We start from the raw sequence: 27,816 nt of genomic DNA, 5'->3' as shown, positions 1-27,816 counted from the left end.
TCCCCTGAGATGGGCGGATCGGGTTCCGGGCAGGGGGCGGGGCCTCGCCGAGGACCCCGAGCTGGGCGCCGCTGCCGGTTTGTCTACCCTTTCCCTCAGCCGCCTCCTTTCAACCTTGTCTGCCGGTTGGCACAGCCTCTGGTGCAGCGGCGGCGGCTCCCGTTTCTGCCGCATCTCTCTCCCCTCTTTCCCTCCCCATCAGATCCTAGAGTTGCCTGCCATGGCTTTACTCACTGCGGCCGCACGGCTCTTGGGAGCCAAGGTGAGCAACTAGGGGAGAGAGCGCGCCGTTCTGGGGTGGGGCTGAGGCGACCGCAGGCCCTCGGTAGCCGGGGTCTTCCCTCCCTCCCACACCCGCGCGCACCCCTGCGCGTCTTAAAGGAGCCCTGCGTTTGGCTTGTCGCCAGCCCTCCTTAGAGCTCCCGGGGCCATGTGCTACGCTGCCCTTCCGGCTCCTTAGGGTGAGACGAATGCTGTCGGTGCCGGCCTGCAATCTGGGGCGGGTGCAGAGCCCCGACCTTACTGGCATCCTACATGTCTAAGTGGGTTTGTGTGACCCTGAATGAAGAAGGAGCCAAGGCTAGAGCCGCCAATAGAGGATAGAGGTGTGGCGTTTCACTAGAGTTATGGAAAGAATTGTTTCGAGGAGGGGGTGGGAGTGAGCAGATGTGCTCACTCTGTCCCAGAGCTGGAGCGGAGGCTAATTTTGGCTCTGATTTTTAGGGAGGGCCTTGTCAGTTCCCCAACTGCCTGTTTCTATTCAACACAGTTATTGAAGACTTTAGTAACTAGCAGTTTGTGCTAGAGGTGTGGTACTCCAGCTCCTCTTTGTCCTTGGAACTCTTGCACTTAGCTTGGGCGGGGTGAAGAATTTTTGTAAAACTCCTACTTAACAGGTATGATTGGAGAAAGAACCAGAAAGGTGGTTCCACTAAACTACAAGCCAATAAATGCAGATACTCGTTATGAGGTAGTAAAGCCAAGGTCACATGACCAGCCCTACTACTTGCTAGCCCTGGTTTTGTTAAGGATCTTAAGTCTTCTTTACCCAGGGAAACTTCCTCTTATTCTTTGGGGCCCTTTACGAGATATTTATTGCTTTTTTGAATCCTAGAAATGCTGTTCCAGATAATGATACCCCCAATTTCATTTTTTTAAGAGAGAGTGAGAGAGGAGAGAGAGAGAGAATTTTTTTTTAATATTTATTTTTTAGTTCTCGGTGGACACAACATCTTTGTTGGTATGTGGTGCTGAGGATCGAACCGGGCCGCACACATGCCAGATGAGCGCGCTACCGCCTGAGCCACATTCCCAGCCCGATACCCCCAATTTCAAACTCCCAATAATTTTGGCTCTAGATAACTTGCCCCTTAAGCAGAGAAACTGCTGTTAAAAGAGTCCCAGTCCTCTAATCCAAGGAGGGACAGTCCCACAAGTGACCTTGATTTCTTTTGCAAAGAAATTGTGTTTTCTGCAGTTTTAAGCTGTCAGCACTTGAAGGAAAGGAAAGGTTTAGAATGGTTTTTGGCTTGCTCTGTATATCCTCCATGGTTAGCAGAGATAAAATGAAACCTATAGGATTTATCTTGGTTCTTCCAAACCCAGCAGCAAGGTAGAGACTGATATTTGTCTTACTTGGCTCTTGTCTCTCCTGCTACTAGGGAATAGGGTAAGGAAGCCTCTTGGGAAATGAAGAAAGTTCTAGATAGTGTTTTGGCAGACTAGGGGACACTATAATTAGCTTATTCCAAAGCTGCTAACCTAGTGTTTGACCAGATAGTCTGACCTTACAGTGAATTTGAAAAAATCTTTTGGATTTACCTTTTGAATTTATCATGTCTTACAAGCCTCTAGGGAGCCTCAGAATACTTTGGGAATGATAAGTCTACATAATTGTGTTATCATTATTTTCTTTCATATTAGAAGTGGACTTGAAAGGCAGGGGAAATAGCTCAGTTGGTAAAGTGCTTGCCTTGCATGCTCAAGGCCCTGGGTTAAATCCTTAGCACCAAAAAAAAAAAAAAAGAGAGAGAGAGAGAGAGAGAGAGATGGACCTGAAGATTCTAGAAACCTATAAATTGAAAGGCCATTTGAAAACTTTGACCCTTGAAACCAGCAAAGCCCATCTGGCACAGTGGTGCTTGCTTATAATCCCAATGATTGGAAGTCTGAGATAGGACAATTGCAAGTTCAAGGCTAGGCTGGGTAACTTAATGAGACCCTGTCTTAAATTTTTTTTAAAAAGAAAGAAAATTTAAAGGGCTGGGAATATAATAACCCAGTGGTAGATGGACCCTAAGTGCAATCCCTAGTACTGTCAAGGAAAAAAAAAAAAAGCAACAAAACAAAACTTGCAAAGCCCATCAAACTACTCAGAAGTGGAATTTCCTGAGAACAAAGCTATATGACCAGGATATCAAGAAACCTTTCAGTATTGCTCTCATCTGCCTGAGCTTTCTAGGTTAACCTGTAGCTTAATTGGTGGTTGTTGTTGTTTGTAATAGATTTTACTTTTGATATTAAGGTAGGTTTTATAAAGGAAGCAAAATAGTTCTAACCCAGAACTAATCTCTATTACTTTGTCAAGGTCAGATGTAGTTTCACTTTTTTGATAAGAGGTTTTTTGTTGTTTTTTTTTTTTTTCAACCTTAGAAGTCATTCTTCCATTGTACCATCCTCCTATCCATTTTCAGGTAATTTATTTATGTATTCATTATTTGAGTAACTATTCTAAGCAGTATTGTGCTTTAGGTTATTTTCTATTTAATGCCAGGATGTAACCGAGGGACATTTAACACTGAGCCATATCCCTAACCCTTTTTTCATATCATGACCCAGGCCCTGGGTTCAATCCCCAGCACGCATGCATGCACGCACAGACATGCACATCTTTTCATAGGTGATCTGGATTTGGATTTGGGCTGAGAATTGGAGTAGGGTCACCAATTCACTTCTGGATTCTTGAAGTCAACATGCTTAATTAACCCTAACTGAAGAAATTCTTATACCACCGAGAATTGCTCCTCCAAACTAGGATGTTTGGCGCTTTGAGAAAATCCGATCAAAGTAATGTTAATGTTGATTCCTTGATGCTTACTAGATGGACCAAAGATGGAGTGGGAAATCCTTATGCAGTGCTTGTGGTGGAATGAGTGCATGTATTCTTCCTAGTGGTCTTCAGATTGTTAACAGGTGAATGAATGCCTGAGCATGGGGAGGCAATGAGGTCAGTGATAATAACTAAGTAGGATGTGAAATATAAAACAGTAGTGAGACAACTTAACAATAGATCTTTTTTTTTTTTTTTTTTTTTTTTTAAGAGAGAGTGAGAGAGGAGGGAGGGAGGGAGGGAGAGAGAGGGGGAGAGAGAGAGAGAGAGAGAGAGAGAGAATTTTTAATATTTATTTTTTAGTTCTCGGCGGACACAACATCTTTGTTGGTATGTGGTGCTGAGGATCGAACCCGGGCCGCACGCATGCCAGGCGTGCGCGCTACCGCTTGAGCCACATCCCCAGCCCTAACAATAGATCTTTTCTTTCTTTTTTTTGTTTTTGGTACTGGGCACTGAGCCACATCCCCAGCCCTGTTTTGTATTTTATTTAGAGACAGGGTCTCACTGAGTTGCTTAGTGCCTTGCCATTGCTGAGGCTGGTTTTGAACTAGCGATCTTCCTGCCTCAGCCTGCCAAGCTGCTGGGATTATAGGCATGTGGCACTGTATCCAACTAGATCTTTCTTAGCATCTGTCTTTTAATTCTTATGTCACCTGCCCAAAGTCCTTAGGTCCCTGTATTCTTTTAACATAGTGCCATTTTCAGGGGTCTGTAAATTTACAGTGGGCATCATAATCAGGGATATGATTATTATACTTGTTCAAATGTAGATTCCTTGATCTTACCTACAGATTATGATTCAGCAGAGGTAGGATGGGATCCAGAATTTGTATGTTTTCATGCATCATTAGTTGGCTGATGGTGTGTGGTGGTGCTAGGACCACACTGTTAGGCCACTGAAACTACATACAGGCTTTTTGTTTGCAACTTGCTTTATTAGCTGTATTGTAAGAAACTTGAGAATTTGGGTGGGTGTTTTTTTTGTTGTTGTTGTTGTTGTTTTAGCAATTGTTTTAAAAATTAATAGGCAGCGGGGTTGGCTCAGTGGTAGAGCTCCTGCTTAGCATGTGATTCTCAGCACTGCATATAAATAAATAAAATAAAGGTCCATTGACAATCAAAAAATATTTTTTTAAAAAAATCAGTAGGGGGGCTGGGGATGTGGCTCAAGCGGTAGCGCACCCGCCTGGAATGCGTGCGGCCCGGGTTCGATCCTCAGCACCACATACAAAGATGTTGTGTCCGCCAATAACTAATAAATAAATAAATATTAAAAAAAAAAATCAGTAGGCACGGCTGTAGTTCAGTATTAGAGAACTTGCCTAGTATGTGCAAGACCCTGGGTTTGAAATCCAGCACCACAAATAAATAAAAGTCAAGTTCAGGACTACAGGTATAGTTCAGTGATGAGCATGCACAAGACCCTGGATGTATATAATTCCCAGGGTCTTTTTTTTTTTTTTTTTTTTTTAATTTCAAAAGTAACTAAGCAACTTGGTGAGACCTTGTCTGAAAATAAAAAGGGCTGAGATGTGACTCAGTGGTAAACTGCCTCTGGTTTCAGTTCCCAGTACTTCAATAAATAAATAAAACTGTTCTAAGAAGTATCGTGCTTTAAGCTATTTTCTATAAGTTTTTCTTAATTGGCCTTTTTTCCCCCCCTCTCCAAATGCGTTGGGAAGTTTTAGGAACTAAAACTTGTAAGAACTCCTAGCTGAAGTGAGGGAATTGCTATAATTCCTGAGAAAGTATTAAGGAATAGGTCTTTTTTTTTTTTTTTTAAAGAAAGAGGGGGAGAGAGAGAATTTTTTTAATATTTATTTTTTAGTATTTGGCGGACACAATATCTTTGTCTGTATGTGGTGCTGAGGATCGAACCTGGGCCGCACGCATGCCAGGCGAGCGCGCTACTGCTTGAGCCATATCCCCAGCCCCAAGGAATAGGTCTTATATACTTTATTTACTAGCATGCACTCAGTTCACATATAAAAATTTGGTGTTCAATAAGTATTTGTTAACAATAAAGGCTTATACTGAAAGGAAATTTTAAGACTTTTTTTTTAATTGTAAATGGACATACTACCTTCATTTTATTTATTTATTTATTTAGTTCTATGTGGTTCTGAGGATCAAACCTAATGCCTCACATATGCCAGACAAGCTCTCTACCATTGGGCTACAACCGAAGCTGCAGCCCATTTTAATACTCTTGTTTAAGGTTTGAGTGGTATCTTTTTTGGTCTTTCTCTCTGATCAAGATATTTAGGCAAGAGACTGTTGGGAGATGATAGAATTATTAAGGAAACTCCTATGAATATGAAGGCAGTCAGCGTGAAATCTGAAGACTACTCTGCTTAGGCTATTAAGTAGCCTGACCAAACGTTGCAGGCCAACTTCCAGTATCACCATGTGAAACACAAACATTAAATGGCTTTAGTTCTCTGACCTGCTTCTGGGGAGAGAGCAGTCTTGTCCTAGGCAAGTTCTTTTTCTCTTAAAGCAAGTTGTTCTTTTGCAAAAGAAGCCTCTGTAGGGCACAATTTTCCCTACCAGTTATTAGTGCATTATGTTTGTTCCATCAGCTAAATCAATCCTGGCTTGTCCAGCTCTGATCTTTGGTTGATGAAGGACAAGGGTCCTGCTAAAATCAGGATCATCTCTCTCAAGCTTTTAATGTTAGCTCCTGGATGTATAGTAAGATATAGTCTGAATGTGCCTAGGGTGGAGAATCAAAAGTTTTCTTCTCCCTGGTAGAGTAAGGGTCATAGTTGTAGACCAGTGATGATAATAGGTTAAGAGGAGCAAGAAGGAAATAACTACATTATTGAGTAAGTAGTTATCTGTACAAGATTCTCTTATTCTCAGAATTGGGGGGAGGGAATAGTTCATTGATTTTATTTTATTTTTTAAAGAGAGAGAGAGAATTTTTTAATATTTATTTTTTAGTTTTCGGCGGACACAACATCTTTGTTTGTATGTGGTGCTGAGGATCGAACCCGGGCTGCACGCATGACAGGCGAGTGCGCTACCACTTGAGCCACATCCCCAGCCCCCAGTTCATTGATATTTGATAACTGACTTGCTCAATATCCTATTCCAGGAATATTCTTAAGTACTATAGGCAAGTGTTTGGCAGAATTTCCTGCATGTAGTCTTTTCCCTTTCTTGGCCTTTTTCTTTTAATTTTTATATTGTTTCCATCTCAGCACGTTTCAGTCTTGACCCACTTGTATCAATAATAACAAACTCACTAGAAGCATTCTTGCAATGGGGTGACAGTATATGAGGTTTGAAAAAAGCCTCCTAATGATTGTGATACTCCTACTTACCACTATGTGGAGAATCCTGGCTGTCAGCCATTATGAGCTAGGCCCTTATCTTTGGAAGCAGCTTTCTTTATCTCTCCACATGAAGCTGACCTATTGAGTGAGATGACTGTCTGATTCACCTGACAGCTGTCTTTCCAGTAAGGTAACTCTATATATGCCATGCCACTGGAAACCAAAATTCCAACTGCCACACCTCCAGGGTTGGGGAGGAGCTGAGGTAGAAGTTCAAAGATGACTCAGAAGTTTGTAATCCGCCTGTCCCATCAGTGAGTATAACCTGAATGTACTGGGTAAAGCCATTCAGCAGCTTTCTTTGGTAGCCTGTAGATGAAATGAGGTACAAAGTTTTGGGTGTGGCAGTTCTTAAGCCCCTTCTGTCAAGAGTTATTTACTCAGCTGATGGAGACTAGGATTAGTTAAACTCTTTCCTCTCCCTATGGCACTTCTCTTTGTGATCAGAGTTGAGGGCTGGAGAGGTAGTTCAGTGGTAGAGTGCTTGCCTAGCTGATACAAGGCCCTGTGTTCGATCACAAGAACAACAAAAATAATAATGTTAAAATAAAAGGAAGTTGAGGTTTTATTTCTTATTCTGCTGCTGAAGGAAATTATCTATACACTTTCTCCTCAAGCTTGACACACTCTTTTCTGTGATTCAGCTCCAGGTAAGAGGATTTTTTATTTTTTTTGTATCAAAACTGAATGAACCCAGAGGCACTTAACCACTGAGTCAATCCTCAGCCCTTTTTTATATTTATTTAGAGACAAAGCCTTGCTGAGTTGCTCTAAGACTCACTTTGCTGAGGCTGGCTTTGAACTTGCGATTTTCCTGCCTTAGCCTCCTGAGTCACTGGTGTATATCACTGCACCTGGCTCAGGAAAGAGTTTTGACACTAGATGGTATGTAACAACATTTCTAAGAAACAAATATTTATTGAGCTCATATACGTACAAGGCACTGTTGGAGAGCTTCCATGTAAATTATTTATGTAGTTCCCTTGACTACTTTGGAAATGACTTCATTTATACATGCAAAAACTGGGTCTTAGAAGTTAGGTCACATAGTCAAGATAACACAGAAGGAAAGTGGCAGAACCTGAATTTAGAACTCACTCCTTAATAACTGCTTCTCCAAACTGCAGATTTGAGTTCAGTAGGTCTGACACCAAGACTGACTAGACTGCTTGTCTGCCTGCCTTTTTTCCTGTTTTTTCTTTCTTTCTGATACTAGGGACTGATCACAGGGCCTCATACGTGCTAGGCAAGTGCTCTATCCCTGAGCTGCATTCCCATTTTGAGATAGGGTCTTACTATGTTGCCCAAGGTAGACTTGAACTCTTTTTTTTTTTTTTTAATCTTTATTTTGTTTTTATGTGGTGCTGAGAATCGAACCCAGTGCCTCACAAATGCTAGGCAAGCACTCTACCACTTGAGCCACATCTCCACCCCGGTAGACTTGAACTCTTGAACTTGCCATCCTCCTGCTGCATCCTCTTGAATAGCTAGGATTATAGGTGAGCACCACCACACTCTTGCTTAAATACCAAGATTTTTTTTAAAACATTTCTTTTTTTCTTTTTTTTAATATCATTTATGTGGTGATGGGGATTGAACTCAGGGCCTCATGCTTGTTAGGCAGATGCTTTACCACTGAGCTACTCCCCAGCCTCAAATAGCAAGATTTTTAAGTACTTTTATATGCGTGCTTCTTAAAACCTTAGAATCAAGACTGTAAGCTAAGTAGTTTTATGTTAAATATGAAAATAGAATGGGAAACAGTAATTGATTTGCTTTGGATATCTCAGTTATTTAGTAAAGGATCTGGGACTAGAACCCAGATTTCCTAACTCCTGTAACATCCTTAAAATTGTTCTAACATGAATTTTTTCTACTCTAGCATTTAAGCAGTTCTCCAGAGAGAGAGAATGCCAATAAAGAGTGTGTGTGTGTATGTGTACTTACTTAATCCTTAGTCCATTTTACGCAAGCTCTTTACAAGCCGGCATTGCTTTGCACATTGGAGATCTGGCTAAGAAGTATTGCTGATGTGGGATTAGGGAACGTTTGAGATCAGCTCTTTTTAGGTTGTTCCTAAAGCTCTTCATTAAATAGCAAAGAAGCTATCTATAAAGGAAATTAAGACTGCTACTTTATTTTATTTGTTTATTTTTATGTGGTGCCGGGGTTCAAACCCAGTGCCTCACACAAGTTAGGCAAGCGTTCTGCCACTGAGCCATAACCCTGGCCCACCCCCAATCCTTATGCGGATAGAATTGAGAGGTGGATGTAACTAAGTAGCAGTTGTGATATATTTGATTTCTTTTTTTTTTTTTTAAATATTTATTTATTTTTTTTTTTTAGTTTTCGGCGGACACAACATCTTTGTTTGTATGTGGTGCTGAGGATCGAACCTGGGCCGCACGCATGCCAGTCGAGCGCGCTACCACTTGAGCCACATCCCCAGCCCTATTTGATTTCTTTTAAATGTTGCAGTGTTCTTATAGTCTTAAGTGACCTTCCCTTTTTTTTCTGATTACTTTTTTTTGTTTTAAATATTAAGTGAAAGGAATTGGGCATAGTGGTGTACACCTATAATCCTAGCCTCAGGAGGCTGAAGCAGGAGGATCACAATTCAAAACCAGCCCCAGCAATTTAGTGAGGCCCTAAGCAACTCAGTGAGACCCTGTCTCTAAATAAAATTTTTTTTTAAGAGAGAGAGAATTTTTTAATATTTATTTTTCAGTTCTCGGTAGACACAACATCTTTGTTTGTATGTGGTGCTGAGGATCGAACCCGGGCCTCACGCATGCCAGGCGAGTGCGCTACCGCTTGAGCCACATCCCCAGCCTTCTAAATAAAATATTTTAAAAAGGGCTGGGGATGTGGTTCAGTGGTTAAGCACCACTGGGTTCAATCCTCAGTACCAAAGAAAAAGAAAAGACAACTCAACAGTTCTGTCTCAGAGAAAAAATGACCTGTTTCTTGTTTTATGTTCATATTTATGTAAGAAAGACCTCAATCTTAAAATTGCATTTCATCTTAAGATTTGGGCTCTGATTCTATCACAAATTTGAATAGTTTTGGTTGGTGTATTTATTTTTTCGTAAGACTTAACCTTAAGCTAGGTTTTTTTTATTGTTGTTCGTTTTGTTTTTAGGGACTCACTCAATTGCTGAGGCTAGTTTTGAATCTGTGTTCCTCCTGTCTTAAAGCTTCCAGAGCTGCTGGGATTAGAAGTGTACCATGCCCTGCTTAAACTAGTTTTATAATTTTTTCTCTTGCCAGTGAAGAAGCAGCTAGCCATTATAGGAACTTTTTAAGATGGTTTAGATGTGGAAAATTATCATTATAGGCAGATTTCAAGCTCTTTTTTTTTAATTTAATTGATTTTATTTTTTTTAAATACATTACAGCAGAATGCATTACAATTCTTATTACACATATAGAGCATAATTTTTTTATATCTTTGTATATAAAGTATGTTCACGCCAGTTCATGTCTTTATACATGTACTTTTTTTTTGCATTACAATTCTTATTACACAATATACCACAGTTTTTCATATCTCTGTATATAAAGTAGATTGACACCCAATTCGTGTCTTCATACATGTACTTTGGATAATGATGTCCATCACATTCCACTTTTTTTTTTTTTTTTTGGCAGTACTAGCTATTGAACCCAGGGCCTCCTGCATGGTAAGCAAGTGGTCTACCACTGAGTTACATCCCCAATTTTAAAATAAAATAAAATAAAATTTTATTTGGAGACATTAAGTTGCTAAATTGCCCAGGCTGGCCTTGAATTTATGATCTTCCTGCCTTGGTCTCCCAAATGGCTAGGATTACAGGCATGTGCCACTGTGCCTGGCTTCAACTTTTTTCTTCTATTAGATGATCTATTCCCTGTATCTTCTGTAAAACAAAACCACCACAGCAGAGAACTTTCCATAATTAAAAGGTCTGATGTGAACTGGAGGCTGAGGCAGAAGGATAACAAATTTGAGACCAGCCAGGGCAATGAAGACCCTGTCTTCAAAATAAAAAATAAAAAGGACTGCAGATATAGCTCAGTGATAAAAGCACCCCTGAGTCAAACCCTAGTATCACCAAAAAAAAAAAAAGTTCTGATGTGATCTCTGGGAAATGAGACCTCTATAATTATGGGATCCTGGAGCATGGAATAGCTTGTAGTAGATTAGCCCTATGGAATAATAAACTCATTCACATGTTTTCTATTTGGTGACTAGTAACATAAAGCAAAGTTATTTCTTTAGTACTAGGTCCATCTTCCCTATTTGCCATATAGGCATAGGGGGCTAAAATTCTGTTTGTGCTCCCTCCTTCTTGCCCTAGAGACTTTTCCTCCCTCAGTGTCAGGATTAAATCTAGGACCTCTCACATGCTAGACAAACAAGCATTTTACCATTGAGCTACACTCCTAGCGCTAGAGGAGACTCTTTAGGAAGTTGTTAAAAGGAGTTAAAGACAGTCTTAACTAATAAGTTAGATTAGATTGCCATTTGCTCTTTGAATTTAGCTTTGGATTGATTATTTGTGTATGTGTGTATGTCTTACTGTACTAAGGATTAAACCCATGGCCTGGCATATGCTGGGCAAGCCCTCTTAACACTGAGCAACTTTCTAAACCCTGGATTGATTCTTTTGGACACGGGCTTTTTTAAAAATTCTTTTTTACTAAATTCTGAAAAACCTTAGGCCTTACTAAAGCTACATGACTATGGTGAATTTTCAGTACAGCCAAACAGGAGTGAAATGGTTACTAGAAAAGGTGTCTCTGGTCTTTTGACAAAAGGAACAAAGGTATAGATTTGCTCCAAATTAGTTTACTTGTACATGTATATGTGTATGTGATCTTTTAGTTTGTGAAGTATTTTTACATTGTTGTAATTTAGTTATTACAAGACAACCCAGTATGTTATGGCATGGGTATTAGTGCTATTTTATAGATAAGGAAACTGAGACTTGCTTGGACTATCTCATTTTATCTTCAGAATAACCTAGTGCAGAAAACTTAATTGCCTTGTCTAACTAGTCCTAGTTAGTAGTATAATTGGTTTTATTTCAAAGTTGGTTTTAAACTTCTGTTGCAACTCAGCAGTCTTCTCATAGAGAGTACTTTTTCCTTGAGGATGAAACTGTGTCTCAGCATAGGAGAGAATATAAACTATATTATTTATCTCTGTAATGAAAGATAACTTTTTTAGGTCTCAGAACCATCTTTTGGTTAGTTTTCCTGAAGTGTATCTTGAAAAATTCTTTTAGTACAGATGTGTAGGTGATAAACCCTCAGTTTTTGCTTATCTGAAAATGTCTTTATTTCATCCTTTTAAGTCATAACCACCATCACCATTACACACACACTTCTTACTACCTCTATTTCTAGCTTAATAATTATTTTCTTTTGACGCCTTTAGAAAAGTTTCCTAGTTTCTGTTGTCTTTCTTTTTTTTTTCTTTTTGGTACTGAGGATTGAATTCTGGGGGCACTCAACCCCCAAGCCACATCCCCAGCTCTATTCTGTATTTTATTTAGAGACACTGAGTTGCTTAGCACCTTGCTTTTGAACTAACGATCCACCTGCCTCAGCCTCCTGAGCCACTGGAATTATAGGCGTGTACCAGCATGGCTTGGCTTCCATTGCCTTTTTTAAGTAGTCTTCTCTGGGCTTTTTCCAAGAGGGTTAGAACTTTGCCTGTGGGCTCTTTTAGACTAGAGAGATTGAATGCTGCTGGAAGACTAGGTACTGGAAAGATCTTACCAGCAGCCTTGAGTTCTTGGTTAGTTTCTCTTTTAGTTTTCGGCGGACACAGCATCTTTGTTTGTATGTGGTGCTGAGGATCAAACCCGGGCCACACGCAAGCCAGGCAAGCGTGCTACCGGTTGAGCCACATCCCCAGCCCGAGTTCTTGGTTAGTTTCTTCATTTGTTTTCCTTGGGGCCATTCAGAATACGGACATTTAGAATGGGATGGGCTAGACAGTCTAACAGCTACACATCCCTGGATCCCAGATGATGAGAAAGAGACTTGTCAAGAAATGCTAATGAATCTGTGCTACTGCTGCCTCCATACTGGTAACTCCTTCCCAAGCTGTTTGTGGTCTTATACAGCTTTCTTATGTCATACTGTCTGAAGAGGTTCAGATGAAGAGAGAGCGATTGAGTCACTAACTCCTTGTTAATACAAAGGAGAGAATAGTATTACATAAGTTTTTGTTGTTGTTGTTGTTGTTGTTTTTTTCTTTGCAGAATGCACCCTGTCTTGTTCTTGCAGCCCGGCATGCCAGTACTTCTACCACGGTAAGACTTGAAAAAGAAAGCCAAAAATCACTTACTACTTGGGGTAGTCTTACTCTTGGATAGTATGGGACAACCACCTAGCCTCTTATTATCTTAAGTTTCCTGGAAGTATCTACTATTATTACTATTATTACCATGTAAAAGATAATTTACTCAATGATATAGTAAGATGGGAATAGCAAGTATTTTTACCTAAGATTTTTAAGTTTTTAGATTATAAAATATAGGTTTTTTTTTTTGTTTGTTTGTTTGTTTTCTTTTCTGGTGGTGCTATGATTCAAACGGAGGACATTACACATTAGGCAAGCATTTATCATTAAGCTTCATCCTCAGCCCTCTACATGATATAAAAGTTACCATTTATTTATTTTATTTTATTTTTAAATATTTTGCTTTCAGTTGTAGTTGGACACAATACCTTTATTTTATTTATTTATTTTTATGTGGTGCTGAGGATAGAACCCAGCGCCTCACTCATGCTAGGCGAGCACTGTACCTCTGAGCCACAACCCCAGCCCCCAAAAGTTGTATTTTAATCTGTTAATCTTCCCACCACCACCACCAGGGATTGAACCCAGGGGCTCTTAACCCATGAGCTACATTCCTTTTTATTATTTTTATTATTATTATTTTGTGTGTGTGTGTGGTGCCGGGGATTGAACCCAGGGACTTGTGTATGTGAGTCAAGCACTCTGCCAACTGAGCTATATCCCCAGCCTCTGTTTTTATCTTGAAACAGGGTGTTGCTAAGTTTCTTAGGGCCTTGCTAAGTCGCTGAGGCTAGACGCGAACTTGCAATCCTCCTGCCTCAGCTTTCTGAATTGCTGAGATTACAGGTGTGCCTTTATTTATTTTTATGTGGTGCTGAGGATCGAACCCAGTGCCTCATGCATGCTAAGCAAGCGCTCTACCTTATTTATTTATTTTAATCACTTTTAAATGTATAGTTCAGTGGTAGTAAGTGCATCCATATTATTGTGAACCATCTATCTCTAGAACTTTCATCTTTCTTAATTGAAACTCCCCATTAAATAATATCTCTCTATTCCTTACTCCCTCCGCCTAATTCTTTTACCCTCATCTGTACAGAGTGGTTGACCAGACGTCCCTGGCAGATAAAGCCAAATACTAAAAAGTAGTCTTCACATATGTACTTTGCAGGAAATCTCAAACATTGACCTTAACCCTTCTGTTTCTCTTTGTAGAATTTGAAAGACATATTGGCCAACCTGATACCTAAGGAGCAGGCCAGAATTAAGGCATTCAGGCAGCAACATGGCAAGACAGTGGTGGGCCAAATTACTGTGGACATGGTAAGGCTTATCGGGTCTTGGCTGGGAAAAGTAGCCTGTTTTGTGCTTTAACAAAAGTACTATCATTCTCTTTGCTGATTATTTAAAAGTATTCTATGCTGTATAAGGAAATGTTTGGGCTTATGGTGTTCACTAGAGGTTAGCTTGTTCTCTTCTACATATTTAATAATTGAACCTAACTAATTCATCTAGGGGAGGGATGAATACAGTTTCTGGTCCTGTTTCTAATCCCTCAGCCTTTGGAACTAGAATGCTCTCTGTCTTTGAGTTCATACTGTACCAACCATCTAGTTAAACCATAATAGGTCCTCTAGGAGAGCTTTAGGAGGATGACTTCCCTAGCCTTAAGAGTTTGAGCAGCTCATCTAATAATTTTACATAGTCTTTAGCTATTGTTCTGATTTCCCTTTCCCTATAATACGTCTCATTCTTTTTACTTTAGTTGAGGGTCTAAGGGAGGTTAAGAATGGGGTAGGAGAAAAAATACAGTAAGAAAAGGAAGCAGTAGGGGTTGGGTTGTCTACAACTTAAAAAAAAAAAAATTTAAAAAGGAAGCAGTAGAAGCAGAAACATTAAGGAAAGATAATAATTTCTTAGCTTAAAATTTTCGTTTCCAACATAAGCAGTCTTTGAAAAATCCTTCAATAAGTTAACTCCCCAGAAATTTTTTTCCCCCTTAGAAGTTAAAGAATAAATTTTGTTTCTCAGGTTCTATAAAACTTGAACAAGCTCTAGACTGAATCATTCTGACTACTGGTCATTATCCTCTTTTCTCTAGATGTATGGTGGCATGAGAGGCATGAAGGGACTTGTATATGAAACGTCAGTTCTTGATCCCGATGAGGTAAGACACTGTTGTGTCAATCACTGATAATCATTGAATTTACTGACCATACAGACCAGTTTGCAAACTAAACCACCAAACTGTGGATTAGATAATGAGGAAACAGCACAGAGCACCTGTTTTCCTATTTTAAAAGTTAGAGAATATGGAATAACTAAAGAATAAGTTTACCTTTTAATGTATCAAAATAGAAAATAAAAGTTCAAAAGCAATAATAATATATGAAAATTTAAGCTTTGAAAGTTATGTTCCAACTTGTTAAATGTCTGATATGAATAGGTCAGGTCAGTTATTTTACTTATAGCTGAAAAACTTGAATTGTAATTATCACTCTTCTCCATCAAGGGCATCCGATTCAGAGGCCATAGTATCCCTGAATGCCAGAAATTACTGCCTAAGGCTAAGGGCGGGGAAGAACCCCTTCCTGAGGGCTTATTTTGGCTGCTGGTAACTGGACAGATCCCAACAGAGGAACAGGTAAAGCAGAAAGAAATTGGCCCTTCTTTATTCCCATTCTTCTTTGCCTTTCTGTATCTTAGACATTTAATACTGATTGGATTGTGGGTCGTAGTTTATAGAGATATGTAGTGAGGGGAAGAAGTCAGCAGAGTTCTGCTATGTAAGTGGATTGTGTTGAACATTCTTGGATTTTCTATATGTTCTTTTCCCACAGGTATCTTGGCTTTCAAAGGAGTGGGCAAAGCGGGCAGCTCTGCCTTCTCATGTGGTCACCATGCTGGACAACTTTCCCACCAACCTACACCCCATGTCTCAACTCAGTGCAGCCATTACTGCCCTCAATAGTGAAAGTAACTTTGCCCGGGCATATGCAGAGGGTATTAACCGTACCAAGTACTGGGAGGTAAGAAATTTAGGCTGGGTGATGGTTTGTGACAAGAATTCAAAGGAGTTGAATGTGAAGGAAGAAAAGGTAATATAGAATCTTTAGAGGATTTCTTCTCTGATTAATGGAAGAAATGTAACAAAGTTTCAGGGCCTCGGGATGTAAATCAGTATTAGAATACATGCTTAGTATGTTGGAGACTATGGGTTTAATCCTAGCACCAAAAAGAAAACACCCATGCACAGGGAATCATGCTTGTTATCCCAGCTTCTCTGAAGGCTAAGGTAGCAATTGAAAGTTTGAGGTCAGCCCAGGCAACTTAGTGAGACTCTCTCAAAATAAAAAGATCTGGTAATATAGGTTAGTGTTAAAATACCCCTGGGTTGAATTCCCACCCCAGTACTGCAAAAAAAGAAAAAGATGTTTTTACTTTAGGCTTGCCTTGTTTGTTGTTGAGATTGTGAAGATAAATAGAGCATGGATTATATCACCAATGGTTTGGCTGTTGATATACATGTAAAAAATAGACTATAATTCCATATCTTGCTGCAAGATTTTCAAATTATAATCTTGCTACACAGGACTATTGCAATATTAAAAAGTATGTTACATAACTAAAGGGTTTCTGAGGAGGATTTCACAGAGCACTCTCACCTAACTTCTGAGGCCACTTCTCCCTCTTCAAATCAGGAGAACCTTGAGAAATCTAAAAAGTTAAGTGAATGACAGCTAAGTCAACTCTGGAATCTAATTCTATGAGCCATGTCTGGCTAGACCACCCAAGGTACCTGTCAGGAGTGGAAAGATGATTCATATCTTGGGAGTGGGATCTTGAAGCATATAGCTTTATTTTCTAAAACTGAAATGTGACCTTAATAGTTAGAACTCTGTGGTTGGAGCAGGCTGTTGTGTCTTATCCCAATGCATAGTACATTACATGATTACTTTCATCCTCTTCCAATTACCCACATACTTTTAAGAGAGGAGAGAGAGGGAGAATCTTAATATTTATTTTTTAGTTTTCGGCGGACACAACATCTTTATTTGTACGTGGTGCTGAGGATCGAACCCGGGCTGCATGCATGCCAGGCGAGCGCGCTACCGCTTGAGCCACATCCCCAGCCCCCTTTTTATTTTTTTAATTTGAGACAGTCTTGGTAGATTATCCAGCCTGGCTTAGAAGTTGCAATCCTGCCTCAGCTTTCTCAGTTATCTGGAATTATAGGCATGTGCTACCACATCCAGCTCCCATTTTCTTCTGTTTCTTAATTAGAAACACAGTATAGGTACAACAAAATACCTTTTTACAAAGCAGGTATACAAAATTATTTTTTTTCAATATTTTTTTTTTTAGTTATAGGTGGAGACAATATCTTTATTTTATTTTTATGTGGTGCTGAGGATCGAACCCATTGCTTCACACATGCAGGCAAGCGCTCTACCTCTGAGCCACAACCCCAGCCCATACAAAATGATTTTTAACCTGAGATATCAATTACCAGGAAGGCTACAACCCAGCCCTGAAATGGATATTAATTTTCAGTTATCATTGGGGAGGTTGGGAAGGAATGACAAAAGATACAAACATTCATAACATCTTAAAGCTTTTTTTTTTTTTTTTCCTATTGGGGATTGAACCTAGGGGTGGTCTTTTACTGAGCCACATCTGCAACCTTTCTAATTTTTTTTTTTAATTTGAGACAGGATCTTGATAAGTTACCAAGACTGGCCTAAAACTTGCAATTCTCCTAATATATAATATAATCTCAGAGATTATAGGCATGTGCCACCATACCTGGCCACTTAAAGCATTTCTAAAACTACCTATCAGCAGGTATAATAGATCATAAAATCTGTTGCTTTTTATTTTTATTTTTTTAAATATGTTCAGGGCTGGGGATGTGGCTCAAGCAGTAGTGCGCTCGCCTGGCATGCGTGCGGCCTGGATTCGATCCTCAGTACCACATACAGAGATGTGTCCGCCGAAAACTAAAAAATAAATATTAAAAAAAAAATCTAAAAAAAAAAAATACGTTCAGGTAACTTTTATCTCTGCAGGCCACTATAACATAAAAGATTAAATTAGGACTAAGTTCTACTCTAAAATTTGTCTTTTAGAAAGGCTTCCAGGGGCTGGGGATATGACTCAAGTGGTAGCGCACTCGCCTGGCATGAGTGAGGTACTGGGTTCGATCCTCAGCACCACATAAAAATAAAATAAAGATATTGCACCCACCTAAAACTAAAAAAGTAATAAATAAAAAATAAAATTAAAAAAAAAAAAAGAAAGAAACGCTTCCAAGCTGGGTGCAATGTAGTTCAGTGGTAGAATGCCACTGGGTTTGGGGCTGGGGATATAGCTCAATTGGTAGAGTGCTTGCCTCACATGAACAAAGCTCTGGGTTCAATCCCTCGAACCACCAAAAAAGAAAAAAAGAATGCCATTGAGTTTGATCCAAAAAACTTTTTAAAATTCAGGACTTTACTGATCTTCTGGAGAAGGTTTATAAGCAATACTGATTTGTCCCCTTTACGACACAAAAATTAGCACCAGTAACTGCTTTTGTTTAATAATACATGATACTCTTTTGTTGCCTTATGTCTCTCTCAAAGATCAGACATGCCATTTTAGTTCAGTGCTCTGTGTTGTCTAATTTTATAATGAGCTATTTAAGTAAAATAACATAATAATAACATAATAGCATTGAGTTGCTACCTTTTTGTGGGGAGGGGAAGCAGATTTGAGGATTGATCCAAGGACCCTGCACATCTGGGCAAGCGCTCTGCCACTGAACTCTAGCCCTAGCCTTTCATATTTTCTATTTTGAGACATGGTCTCACTAAATTGCCCAGGCTGGCTTCAAACTTGTGATTCTCTTACCTTAACCTCCCAGGTTTCTGGGATTACCAATATGCGCCACTATGCCCTGCTTACCGAGAAGTTTTTTAATGTATTTCTTTTTTTTATTACACAGAATGCATTATAATTCTTATTACACATACAGAGCACATTTTTTCATAGCTCTGTTTGTATACAAAGTATATTCACACCAATTTGTGACTTCATACACGTACTTTGGATAATAATGACCATCACATTCCACCATCATTTTTTTTTTTTTAAAGAGAGAGGGAGAGAGAGAAAGAGAGAGAATTTTAATATTTATTTTTTAGTTATCGGCGGACACAACATCTTTGTTTGTATGTGGTGCTGAGGATCGAACCCGGGCCGCACGCATGCCAGGCGAGCGCGCTACCGCTTGAGCCACATCCCCAGCCCCTCCACCATCATTTTTAACATAATGTATTTCTTTTCTTTTTCTGTTTTAGTTTTAGGTGGACACAATATCTTTTATTTTTATGTGGTGCTAGGATCGAACCCAATGTCTTGCGCATGCCAGGCAAGTGCACTACCACTTGAGCCACATCCCCAACCCATAATGTATTTTTTAAGAGCATGATCATCTTCTGGTAACACTTCCTCCATAATAGTTTCCATGATTTTAGATGAGTAGTATAATATATTGATTTGAAAGAATTTCACCAGCCTCTAAGTCTATTCTTTTTTTTTTCTTTTTTTTTTTTTAAAGAAAGAAAATGTGTTTGTGTGTATGTGTATTTTATTTTATTTTATTTTTAAGAGACAGTGAGAGAGAGAGAGAGAATTTTTTAATATTTATTTTTTAGTTATCGGCGGACATAACATCTTTTGTATGTGGTGATGAGGATCGAACCCGGGCCGCACGCATGCCAGGCAAGCGCGCTACCGCTTGAGCCACATCCCCAACCCTAAGTCTATTCTTTATTGACTTAATTTTCTCATGACAAGGAGATTTTCATGATGCAACCGGCTGTTTAATTATGAAGTAGGTTTAAGTTGTTGGATTTAATAAAATTTGTGAAGCAGCTGGTTTACATTGTGCTAGTAATGCCACCTTTTGTAAGGTCTATGAATGTTATGTGGGTTTTGAAACTGCTTATAATAAACTTGTAATCATTCTAACACCTGATAGCTACTGAAATCATGGTAGATATGCTTAAGTGCTTTATATTCATATTTAACTTAATCCTTAGAATAACTGTGAGGTAGATGTTTCTTATTCTCATCTTCTTATGGAACAGGAAAACTGGAGATTAGAGAAGTTAAGTAGCTTTCCCAAAGTCACACAACTAGTAAGTGGTGCAGACCAGATAGAATCTTTAATTTGCTGGCTCTGGGATCTCCTTCTTCACCATTAATTCTGGCTGTCTTCTTTTTCTAAGTCTTGTGAATGCGAAATAGCTAAATGGAAGACTCTTGGCCAGAATTTTACTAGCACAAGTGGAGATGGTGGCTCTTGGTACCTCATGATCATTATGGTCAGTTTTGTTACCTTTATTCAAGACAGTTATGATGATGGCATATTTTAACATGTCTTTTCCAAAGCTTTATAGGATGAATAATGAATTAATGGACTGGGGGCATAACTCAGTGGTACTATGATAGCATAACCCACTCTAGGCCCTGGGTTCAATGTCCAGCCCCACAAGAAAAAAAGGCATGAGTTGGTAACAATTACCTAAATAACACCTCACTCTTAACTTATTAAAGAAATAAGCTGGGTGCCCAGAGACTTGGGAGGCTGAAGCAGGAGGATCATGAGTTCAAACCAGCCTTAGCAACTTAGTGAGACCTTAAGCAACTCAGCGAGACCCTGTCTCTAAATAAAATATTAAAAAGGGTTGGGAATGTGGCTTAGAGGTTAAGCACCTCTGGGTTCAATCCCCATATCAAAAAAGAAAGAAAGAAGCTGGGTACAGTGGTACATGCTTGTAACCAGGCTGAGGCTGAGGCAGGAGGATTGCCAAGTTCAAGGCCAGCCTCAGCACTTAGCAAGGCCCTAACCAACTAGCAAGACGCTGTCTCAAAAGGGAAGTTAGTGGTATCTTGACCATGATCTGCGCAGGGAAGACAAACTGGGTTTAAACAGGCTGGCTGCAACCCTCAACTAAGAAAAGGGTGATGAAAAATCACACAACACAGAAATAATTTTGGAATCGAGGGTAGGACAGCTCTTTGACCTTAAGGGTCAAGCTTCCATGCTGGAAAGAGAGAACTCGAGCCCGCATTTCCTTTATTTTCTAGCAGGGACATCAGAGGCAGGGATAAGTTTTCAAGAATGAAGTATTGCTTTTTGATGTCTTGTGGTCAGCAAATTGATTGACATCTTGGCAAGTCACACCCATCTCAGGTGCTGTATGGGATCTTAGGCAGAGCTAGAGGCGGAGGCTCACCTGCATCATGCGATCAATCCCCTACAGGGAGTTTGCCAGTGCCAGACCTATCCCCTCATTTGGCTACTGTGCACAACAGCCCATGGATGGCTTGTGACAGTGGTAAACCCCTGGGTTCAATCCCCAGTAGAAAGAAAGAGAGTGAGTGGAAGGAAAGAAGTAGAAGTTCTGTCAGATTTGTTTAGTATTTTAAAACTTCTTAAGGCCAGGAGAATAGCTTAGGGCTTACCTAGTATGCTAGTTTCAGTGTTTAACACACACACATACACACACACACACACAAAAAAAAAAACTTGTCCTTTTGCTAATGGAATTCGGAATTTCTTGGGGAAGATACAATTGAGACCCCAGTCTGGAACAAATAATTACCATCACAAAAAGAGAGGCTACCAGATACTATAGGCCTCCTAATAAATGAACACAACACTTTATGAAATAGTCTTATTAAAAATTGCACTTGAGAGGCTGGGGTGATGGCTTAATGGTAGAGCACTTGCCTCACGTATGTGAGACACAGGGTTCGATCCTCGGCACCACATAAAAATAAATAAGTGAAATAAAGGTATTGTGTCCAACTATAACTAAAAAATAAATAAAAATTTTTTAAATGCACTTGCTGGTTGCAGTTATATATGCTTGTTATCCCAGCTAACTCAGGAGCCTAAGGTTACAAATTTGAGACCACCCTGGGAATTCAGTGAGACCCTGTCTGAAAATTCAGTGGTAGATCATCCCCAAGTTAATACCCAGTACCCCAAAAATTGTATTGACTAGCCCATGGTTGTAACTCAGTGGTAGCCTGGCATGGATGAGACCCTTTATTTGATCCCCAGTTCTGCAAAATAAATAAAGTAAAGCAGAAGAGGGAGATTCAGACATATTCAATCAGTGTAAGGACTGATTCAAACAAATGAAAATTGGAGGAACTTAATCAGGGAAATTTGAATATTGACAAGATATCTGATGACATTGAGGATTTATTTAAAAAAATTAAGGTAGAATGATAGATTTCTGATTTGGGTTATAAGAAATCTTTATCTTTTAGAGGAGATATGTGGTGAGTTGTATTTTGTTTGTTTGTTTGTTTTCTGGTGGTAGGGGTTGAACCCAAGGACACTTAACTACTGAGCCACATCCCTAGTTCTTTTCTTATTTTCCAGTTTGAGATAGAGTCTCACTGAGTTGCTTAGAGCCTTGTTAAATTGCTGAGACTGACTTTGAAATTTCGATCTTCTGCTTTAGCCTCTCAAGCTGCTGGGATTACACAAGCGTGCACCACACACCTGGCCTAATTTTTAATTGAGACAGGGTCTCTCCAGTTGTTCAGGGCCTTGCCAAATTTTGAAATTGGCCTTAAATTTATGATCCTCCTGCCTAGAGTTGGGATTATAGCATGAGCTTTAACATCCAGATTTTTTGGGTGGGAGAGTACTGGGGATTGAACCCACAAGCTCTTAACCACTGAACTACATCCCCAGCCCTTTTTGTATTTTACTGAGACAGGGTCTCACTGACTTATTTAGGCCTTGCTAAATTGCTGAGGCTAGCTTTGAACTTGTGATTCTCCTGTCTCATCCTCCCAATCCACTGGGATTATAGGCATGCACCACTGTGCCCAACCAGTTTTCAGAATTATTAAAATAAAAAATAAAGGGGGCCGGGGTTGTGGCTCAGTGGTAGAGCACTTGCCTAGCATGCATGAGGCACTGAGTTCGATCCCGGCACCACATAAAAATAAATAAAAGTATTGTGTCCATCTAAAACTAAAATATATAAAGGGTTGGGGATAAGCCAGATGCAGTGGCACACACATGCCTACAATCCCAGCGGCTCTGGAGATTGAGGCAGGACAATCAAGAATTAAAAGCCAGGGCTGGGATTGTGGCTCAGCCGTAAAGTGCTCGTCTAGCACATGCCAGTTCCATCCTCAGCACTATATAAAAATAAATAAACAAAATAAAGGTATTGTGTCCAACTACTTCTAAAAAATAAATATTTTTTTAAAAAGAGTTCAAAGCCAGCCTCAGCAGTGGTGAGACACTAAGCAACTCAATGAGACCCTGTCTCTAAATAAATTACAGAATAGGCCTGGCAATGTGGCTCAGTGGTTGAGTGCCCCTGAGTTCAATTCCCTGGTACAAAAAAAGGGGGGCAAGCTGGGTATACATCTCAGTGTTAAGAGTGCTTGCTTAGCATGAAAGGCCCTGTGTTTGATTCCCAGTACCAGAAAAAAATAAATAAATAAATACCACAGTGTTGTAAGTTGTGTTAGAGTGATAAAAGATTATTATTATTTTTTTTTTTAAAGAGAGAGGAGAGAGAGAGAGAGAGAATTTTTAATATTTATTTTTTAGTTCTCGGTGGACACAACATCTTTGTTGGTATGTGGTGCTGAGGATCCAACCCGGGCCGCACGCATGCCAGGCGAGCACACTACCACTTGAGCCACATCCCCAGCCCGATAAAAGATTATAATTAAACATATTGGGGTTGAGTACTGACTTTGGCGTGTAACTGAATACTGAGGGCTCGGTTCTGTCATCTGAAATGGTGGTTATTATAGTAAGAATTGGGAATAATGTTTTAATGTACATGAGAAACTATTACAAATCACTTAGTGTGGTGCCTGAGTTATAATAGCTTACTCAGTAAATATTTATTATTATTACTATTCCATACTTCAAAACATACTCAATATATAACCACCAACCCAAATAGCCCATTCTCTAGAGAACAAATACTATCCCTACCTAATTCTTTGCTAGTGGTAATTTTTTTTCTTCTTCTTCTTCTTTCTTTTTCTCATCAGTTAATATATGAAGATTGTATGGATCTCATCGCAAAACTACCTTGTGTTGCTGCAAAGATCTACCGGAATCTCTACCGGGAGGGCAGCAGTATTGGGGCCATTGACTCTAAGCTGGACTGGTCCCACAATTTCACCAACATGTTAGGCTATACTGATGCTCAGTTCACTGAGCTCATGCGTTTATACCTTACCATCCACAGGTGAGCTAGACTTGGCAACCGTAGTCACCATATTCCTATATCAATAGGAAATTTTTTTGAAAGCTCTTGAATCTTGTTGTTTTCTGCATTAAGTAGATGGGAAAATGTTGTAAAGGATAATGCAAAACAAGAAAATGACCTAGAATGGAAGGTTAAGTCCTAGGGAAATTACTAACAACCCTGCTAAGAATTAGATGGTGCTTCTGGGAAAAGGAACTAGCTATAAACATTAAATGGTCCTTCAACTTTCCAGGAGCTCCCTCTTCTGGCCACTGTTATTAAAAGTGGGAGCCTAGGGCTGGGGAATATATAGCTCAGTTGGTAGAGTGTTTTGCCTCCAGTGTATGGGTTCAATCCCCAGCCCCCAGCACCAAAAAAAAAAAAAAAAAAAAAAAAGGTGGGAGCCTGGGGCTGGGGATATAGCTCAGTTGGTAGAATGCTTGCCTCACATGTACAAGGCCCCGGGTGCAATCCCCAGCACCACCAAAAAAAAGTGGGAGCCTGGCATGGGATGTAGCTCAATGGTAATGTTTGCTTACACATTCAGAATCCTGGGTTCTATTCTCAGCACTAAGGCAGGGAGTTGTGGGGAGCTGGAGTGGTTGTGGTGGAGTCAGGGAGCTAAGCACACAGACATCATCAACCAGTAACTCTTCAGCTCTGTAGCTTAGGGAACAAAAGCTGATGATGAGATTAGGGTGTCTTTTTATAAATGCTTAGGTATAATTGACTGGCTATAGGCTGGTGTGAGCCTATAAGTAAGTAAGATGTGACAAATAAAATATCAGCAAGGTCTATGTTTCTATAAGTTGGCAAAGATGTGTTAGGTGAAAAGTTAAGAGACTACATCTGTCTTTTCTCCCCTCGGCTCTTCCTTATTTTACCATAGTGACCATGAAGGTGGCAATGTAAGTGCCCATACCAGCCACTTGGTGGGCAGTGCGCTTTCAGACCCTTACCTGTCCTTTGCAGCAGCCATGAATGGGCTTGCAGGACCTCTACATGGACTGGCGAATCAGGTCAGATTATTTTCTTGCTCCAGGTTTTTCTTATCCCCATATCTGTTCCTCATCTTAGCATTTTCTCCTGACATATGTAGTAACATTCCTTTTTTCCCCCAAACCTTAACCCACAGGAAGTACTTGTCTGGCTAACACAGCTACAGAAGGAAGTTGGCAAAGATGTGTCAGATGAAAAGTTAAGAGACTACATCTGGAACACACTCAATTCAGGACGGGTAAGTTCCCAAGTTCTGTGTCCCGTAATTTGGAAGAATTAAGAAGGAAAAAATGAGAGGGCCTCTAAATTAGACATGCATGTGCATAGTTCCCCATTTGACTACCCTAAAAAAATTTTTTTTTTTTTTTAATTTTGTGGTTGTGGAGATTTAACCCCAGGGCACTCTACCTCTTAGCTACATCCTTAGCTTTTATTTCTTCAATTTTATTTTGAGACAGGGTATTACTACCGTACTAAGGCTGGCCTCCAACTTGTAATCCTCTTGCCTCAACCTTCTGAGTTGCTGGGATTACAGGTGTGCACCACCATGGTTAGATAAAATGTCTACCTGAGGATACCAATCATCTTTTTTTTCTGTACCCTATATAGGTTGTCCCAGGCTATGGTCATGCAGTTCTAAGGAAGACAGATCCACGATATTCCTGTCAGCGAGAGTTTGCTCTGAAACACCTACCCAATGACCCTATGTTCAAACTTGTTGCTCAGCTGTATAAGATTGTGCCCAATATCCTCTTGGAGCAGGGAAAGGCTAAGAATCCTTGGCCAAACGTAGATGCTCACAGTGGGGTGTTGCTCCAGGTGAGTCCTCCCTTTGCTGCTTTCCCTTTCATTGTACCATATTCTACTTTTCTCTGCTGTGTACACAATCAACTCCCTCATCAAAACAGGGACTCTCCCCTCCTTCACAGAACCTTCTGAGACAGTTGTCTGTGGCAAGGGTGGGGGCTGGGGTTCTTTCTTTTCAGAATCGCAATTGCCATACCTCTGTTATTTCTATTTAAGACTAAGCCAAGTCCTTAGAGAACAAGGGGGAACAGACTTCATCACCCTAGACTTGTACATATCACTGCTTCTAGATCTATAACGAAACTTTTTTCTCTTCTATCTTACAGTATTATGGCATGACGGAGATGAATTACTACACAGTCCTCTTTGGGGTGTCACGGGCACTGGGTGTATTGGCACAGCTCATCTGGAGCCGAGCCCTAGGCTTCCCTTTAGAAAGGCCCAAGTCCATGAGCACGGATGGTTTGATGAAGTTTGTGGACTCTAAGTCAGGGTAAAACTGGAGACTGGGGGGAAACTGACTACTGAAGATGAGGAAGCTTAAAAAAAGTATACTTTTGTTTCAGGGGGCCTTTAAAGATTTAAGATTAAATTGTATCTGAGGCACTGAAAATAACGTTTGAAGTTAAAATATAAATTAAGACTTTAAAAGATGAAAAGTGACCCCTTCTTCCCTAACCAGTTCCCTTTCCTTCCTGGTACAAGTTGCCCATCAACTATAGGATAACCAGGACTAATGCATGTGGTATGGGTTAGGTTTGGCCCCCTACCTTCTCTGGAGTGAGAATATGACTCCATTTCCCTGAGTCAAAGCAAGTTGCAAAGAATCTGCAGTCACTCTGGAGTCTTTGCTTTTATCTGCCCAGCCCTCTGGGCCAGCAAGCCACGACTCTGCCCCTTCTGTTTCCATAGGAATCATGTTGGATTATCAGCTATAACAAGCCCCATGGCCCTCTCCTATGTACACAAACACTTCCTAGCAAGACCTCTTGGTTAGCTAGACATACTGTGGCAATTTTTTTAAACGCTGCTAAGTGACCATAAAGGTGTGACATTTGTTGACAACTGATACCCAAAGTTTCTTTTTTAAAAAATTATCCCATTAAAATTAAGGTCTGGTAGTATTTTTTCCACTATTTTAATGCCTTCTTCCAGACTTTCTATACCTGCTATGCCTCAAGCTGAGGATGCTCTGGACCTTCCCTTCTTGTTCTCTACCAGAGACCTCTTTTAGCAGGTTTGTCAGATCTGTGGTCTTTTCCAGTCATTTGGCTTTATCAGTGCTTAATGTGAATTAAACTTCCACAGAACATAAGCCACTACAATGACTTCTTTTTCTCCTGTGTTAATATATTGTGGGGCATAGAACTATGGGCTCAGGAATGGCCAGTTCCTTTATGATCTGGTCCCAGGGGCACTAGCGTTTCTTTTTGAATAGAGAAATTATTCAAGATTGGATATGACTTCCTTCAAGTATCAGGTCTTAGCGCTGGGGGCACTCAAAAGAGTAGTAAACCTTCCTCATCCTGTCACAAGAAAATGTTACCTTATTTATCAATGTCTTTTCCTGCCCCATCCCAAGAGCTTGCAGTACAGTGTTTGTTTTAGAAGCCCCATTTGCACAGGTTTTCAGTGACTCAGAATGCTCTACTGCCTTTTCTTTGAGAAAGGATTGAGATACACTCCTGTTGTGCCCCTTTCTTCCCTCAAAACTCCTGCCTGTGTTTGTGTGGATCCCCAAACCCAGAACCACGCTGTTGAGATGGACACACTGTAAACCCTTGGGTGACTCTCAAGTCATGATACAGACTTCAGGGTGTTCTGTATAAAATAAAAAATAAATGTTTTTATTAATAATGTTTGAGCCTGCTAATAAGTCCTGGAAGGATCTTTATTATGATGAGGTAAGGAGTCTGACTAGCAAGATCCTAAACTTAACAAGTCCTAAGTTATCCTGTGCATCTTTTT

The 27,816-nt window shown here is 40.0% G+C and overlaps 1 protein-coding gene across 1 annotated transcript; it reads left to right on the top strand.

Moving 5' to 3' along the window:
* The first annotated feature begins 36 nt into the window (after positions 1–36).
* On the top strand, positions 37–27,707 carry CS (citrate synthase). Its single transcript, XM_081311365.1, has 11 exons — positions 37–262; positions 12,708–12,758; positions 13,964–14,071; positions 14,850–14,915; positions 15,261–15,392; positions 15,589–15,777; positions 23,843–24,042; positions 24,932–25,061; positions 25,178–25,279; positions 25,651–25,860; positions 26,175–27,707. Exons 1-11 carry the CDS (start codon positions 221–223, stop codon positions 26,343–26,345), a joined length of 1,401 nt encoding a protein of 466 aa, XP_081167491.1. The 5' UTR covers positions 37–220; the 3' UTR covers positions 26,346–27,707.
* The last annotated feature ends 109 nt before the right edge of the window (positions 27,708–27,816 follow it).

The sequence above is a fragment of the Spermophilus citellus genome, assembly GCF_964194105.1.
Source record: "Spermophilus citellus genome assembly, chromosome: 10".
NCBI classification, from domain to species: Eukaryota; Metazoa; Chordata; class Mammalia; order Rodentia; family Sciuridae; genus Spermophilus; species Spermophilus citellus.
This window is presented reverse-complemented; position numbering and strand designations above follow the sequence as displayed.

Excerpts from the sequence above, each read along its gene's own strand:
- CS (XM_081311365.1), top strand. The coding sequence starts at position 221 with ATGGCTTTACTCACTGCGGCCGCACGGCTCTTGGGAGCCAAG. Across the intron at positions 24,043-24,931 it reads TTATACCTTACCATCCACAG|TGACCATGAAGGTGGCAATG; the intron begins GTGAGCTAGACT and ends ATTTTACCATAG. Across the intron at positions 25,062-25,177 it reads TACATGGACTGGCGAATCAG|GAAGTACTTGTCTGGCTAAC; the intron begins GTCAGATTATTT and ends CTTAACCCACAG.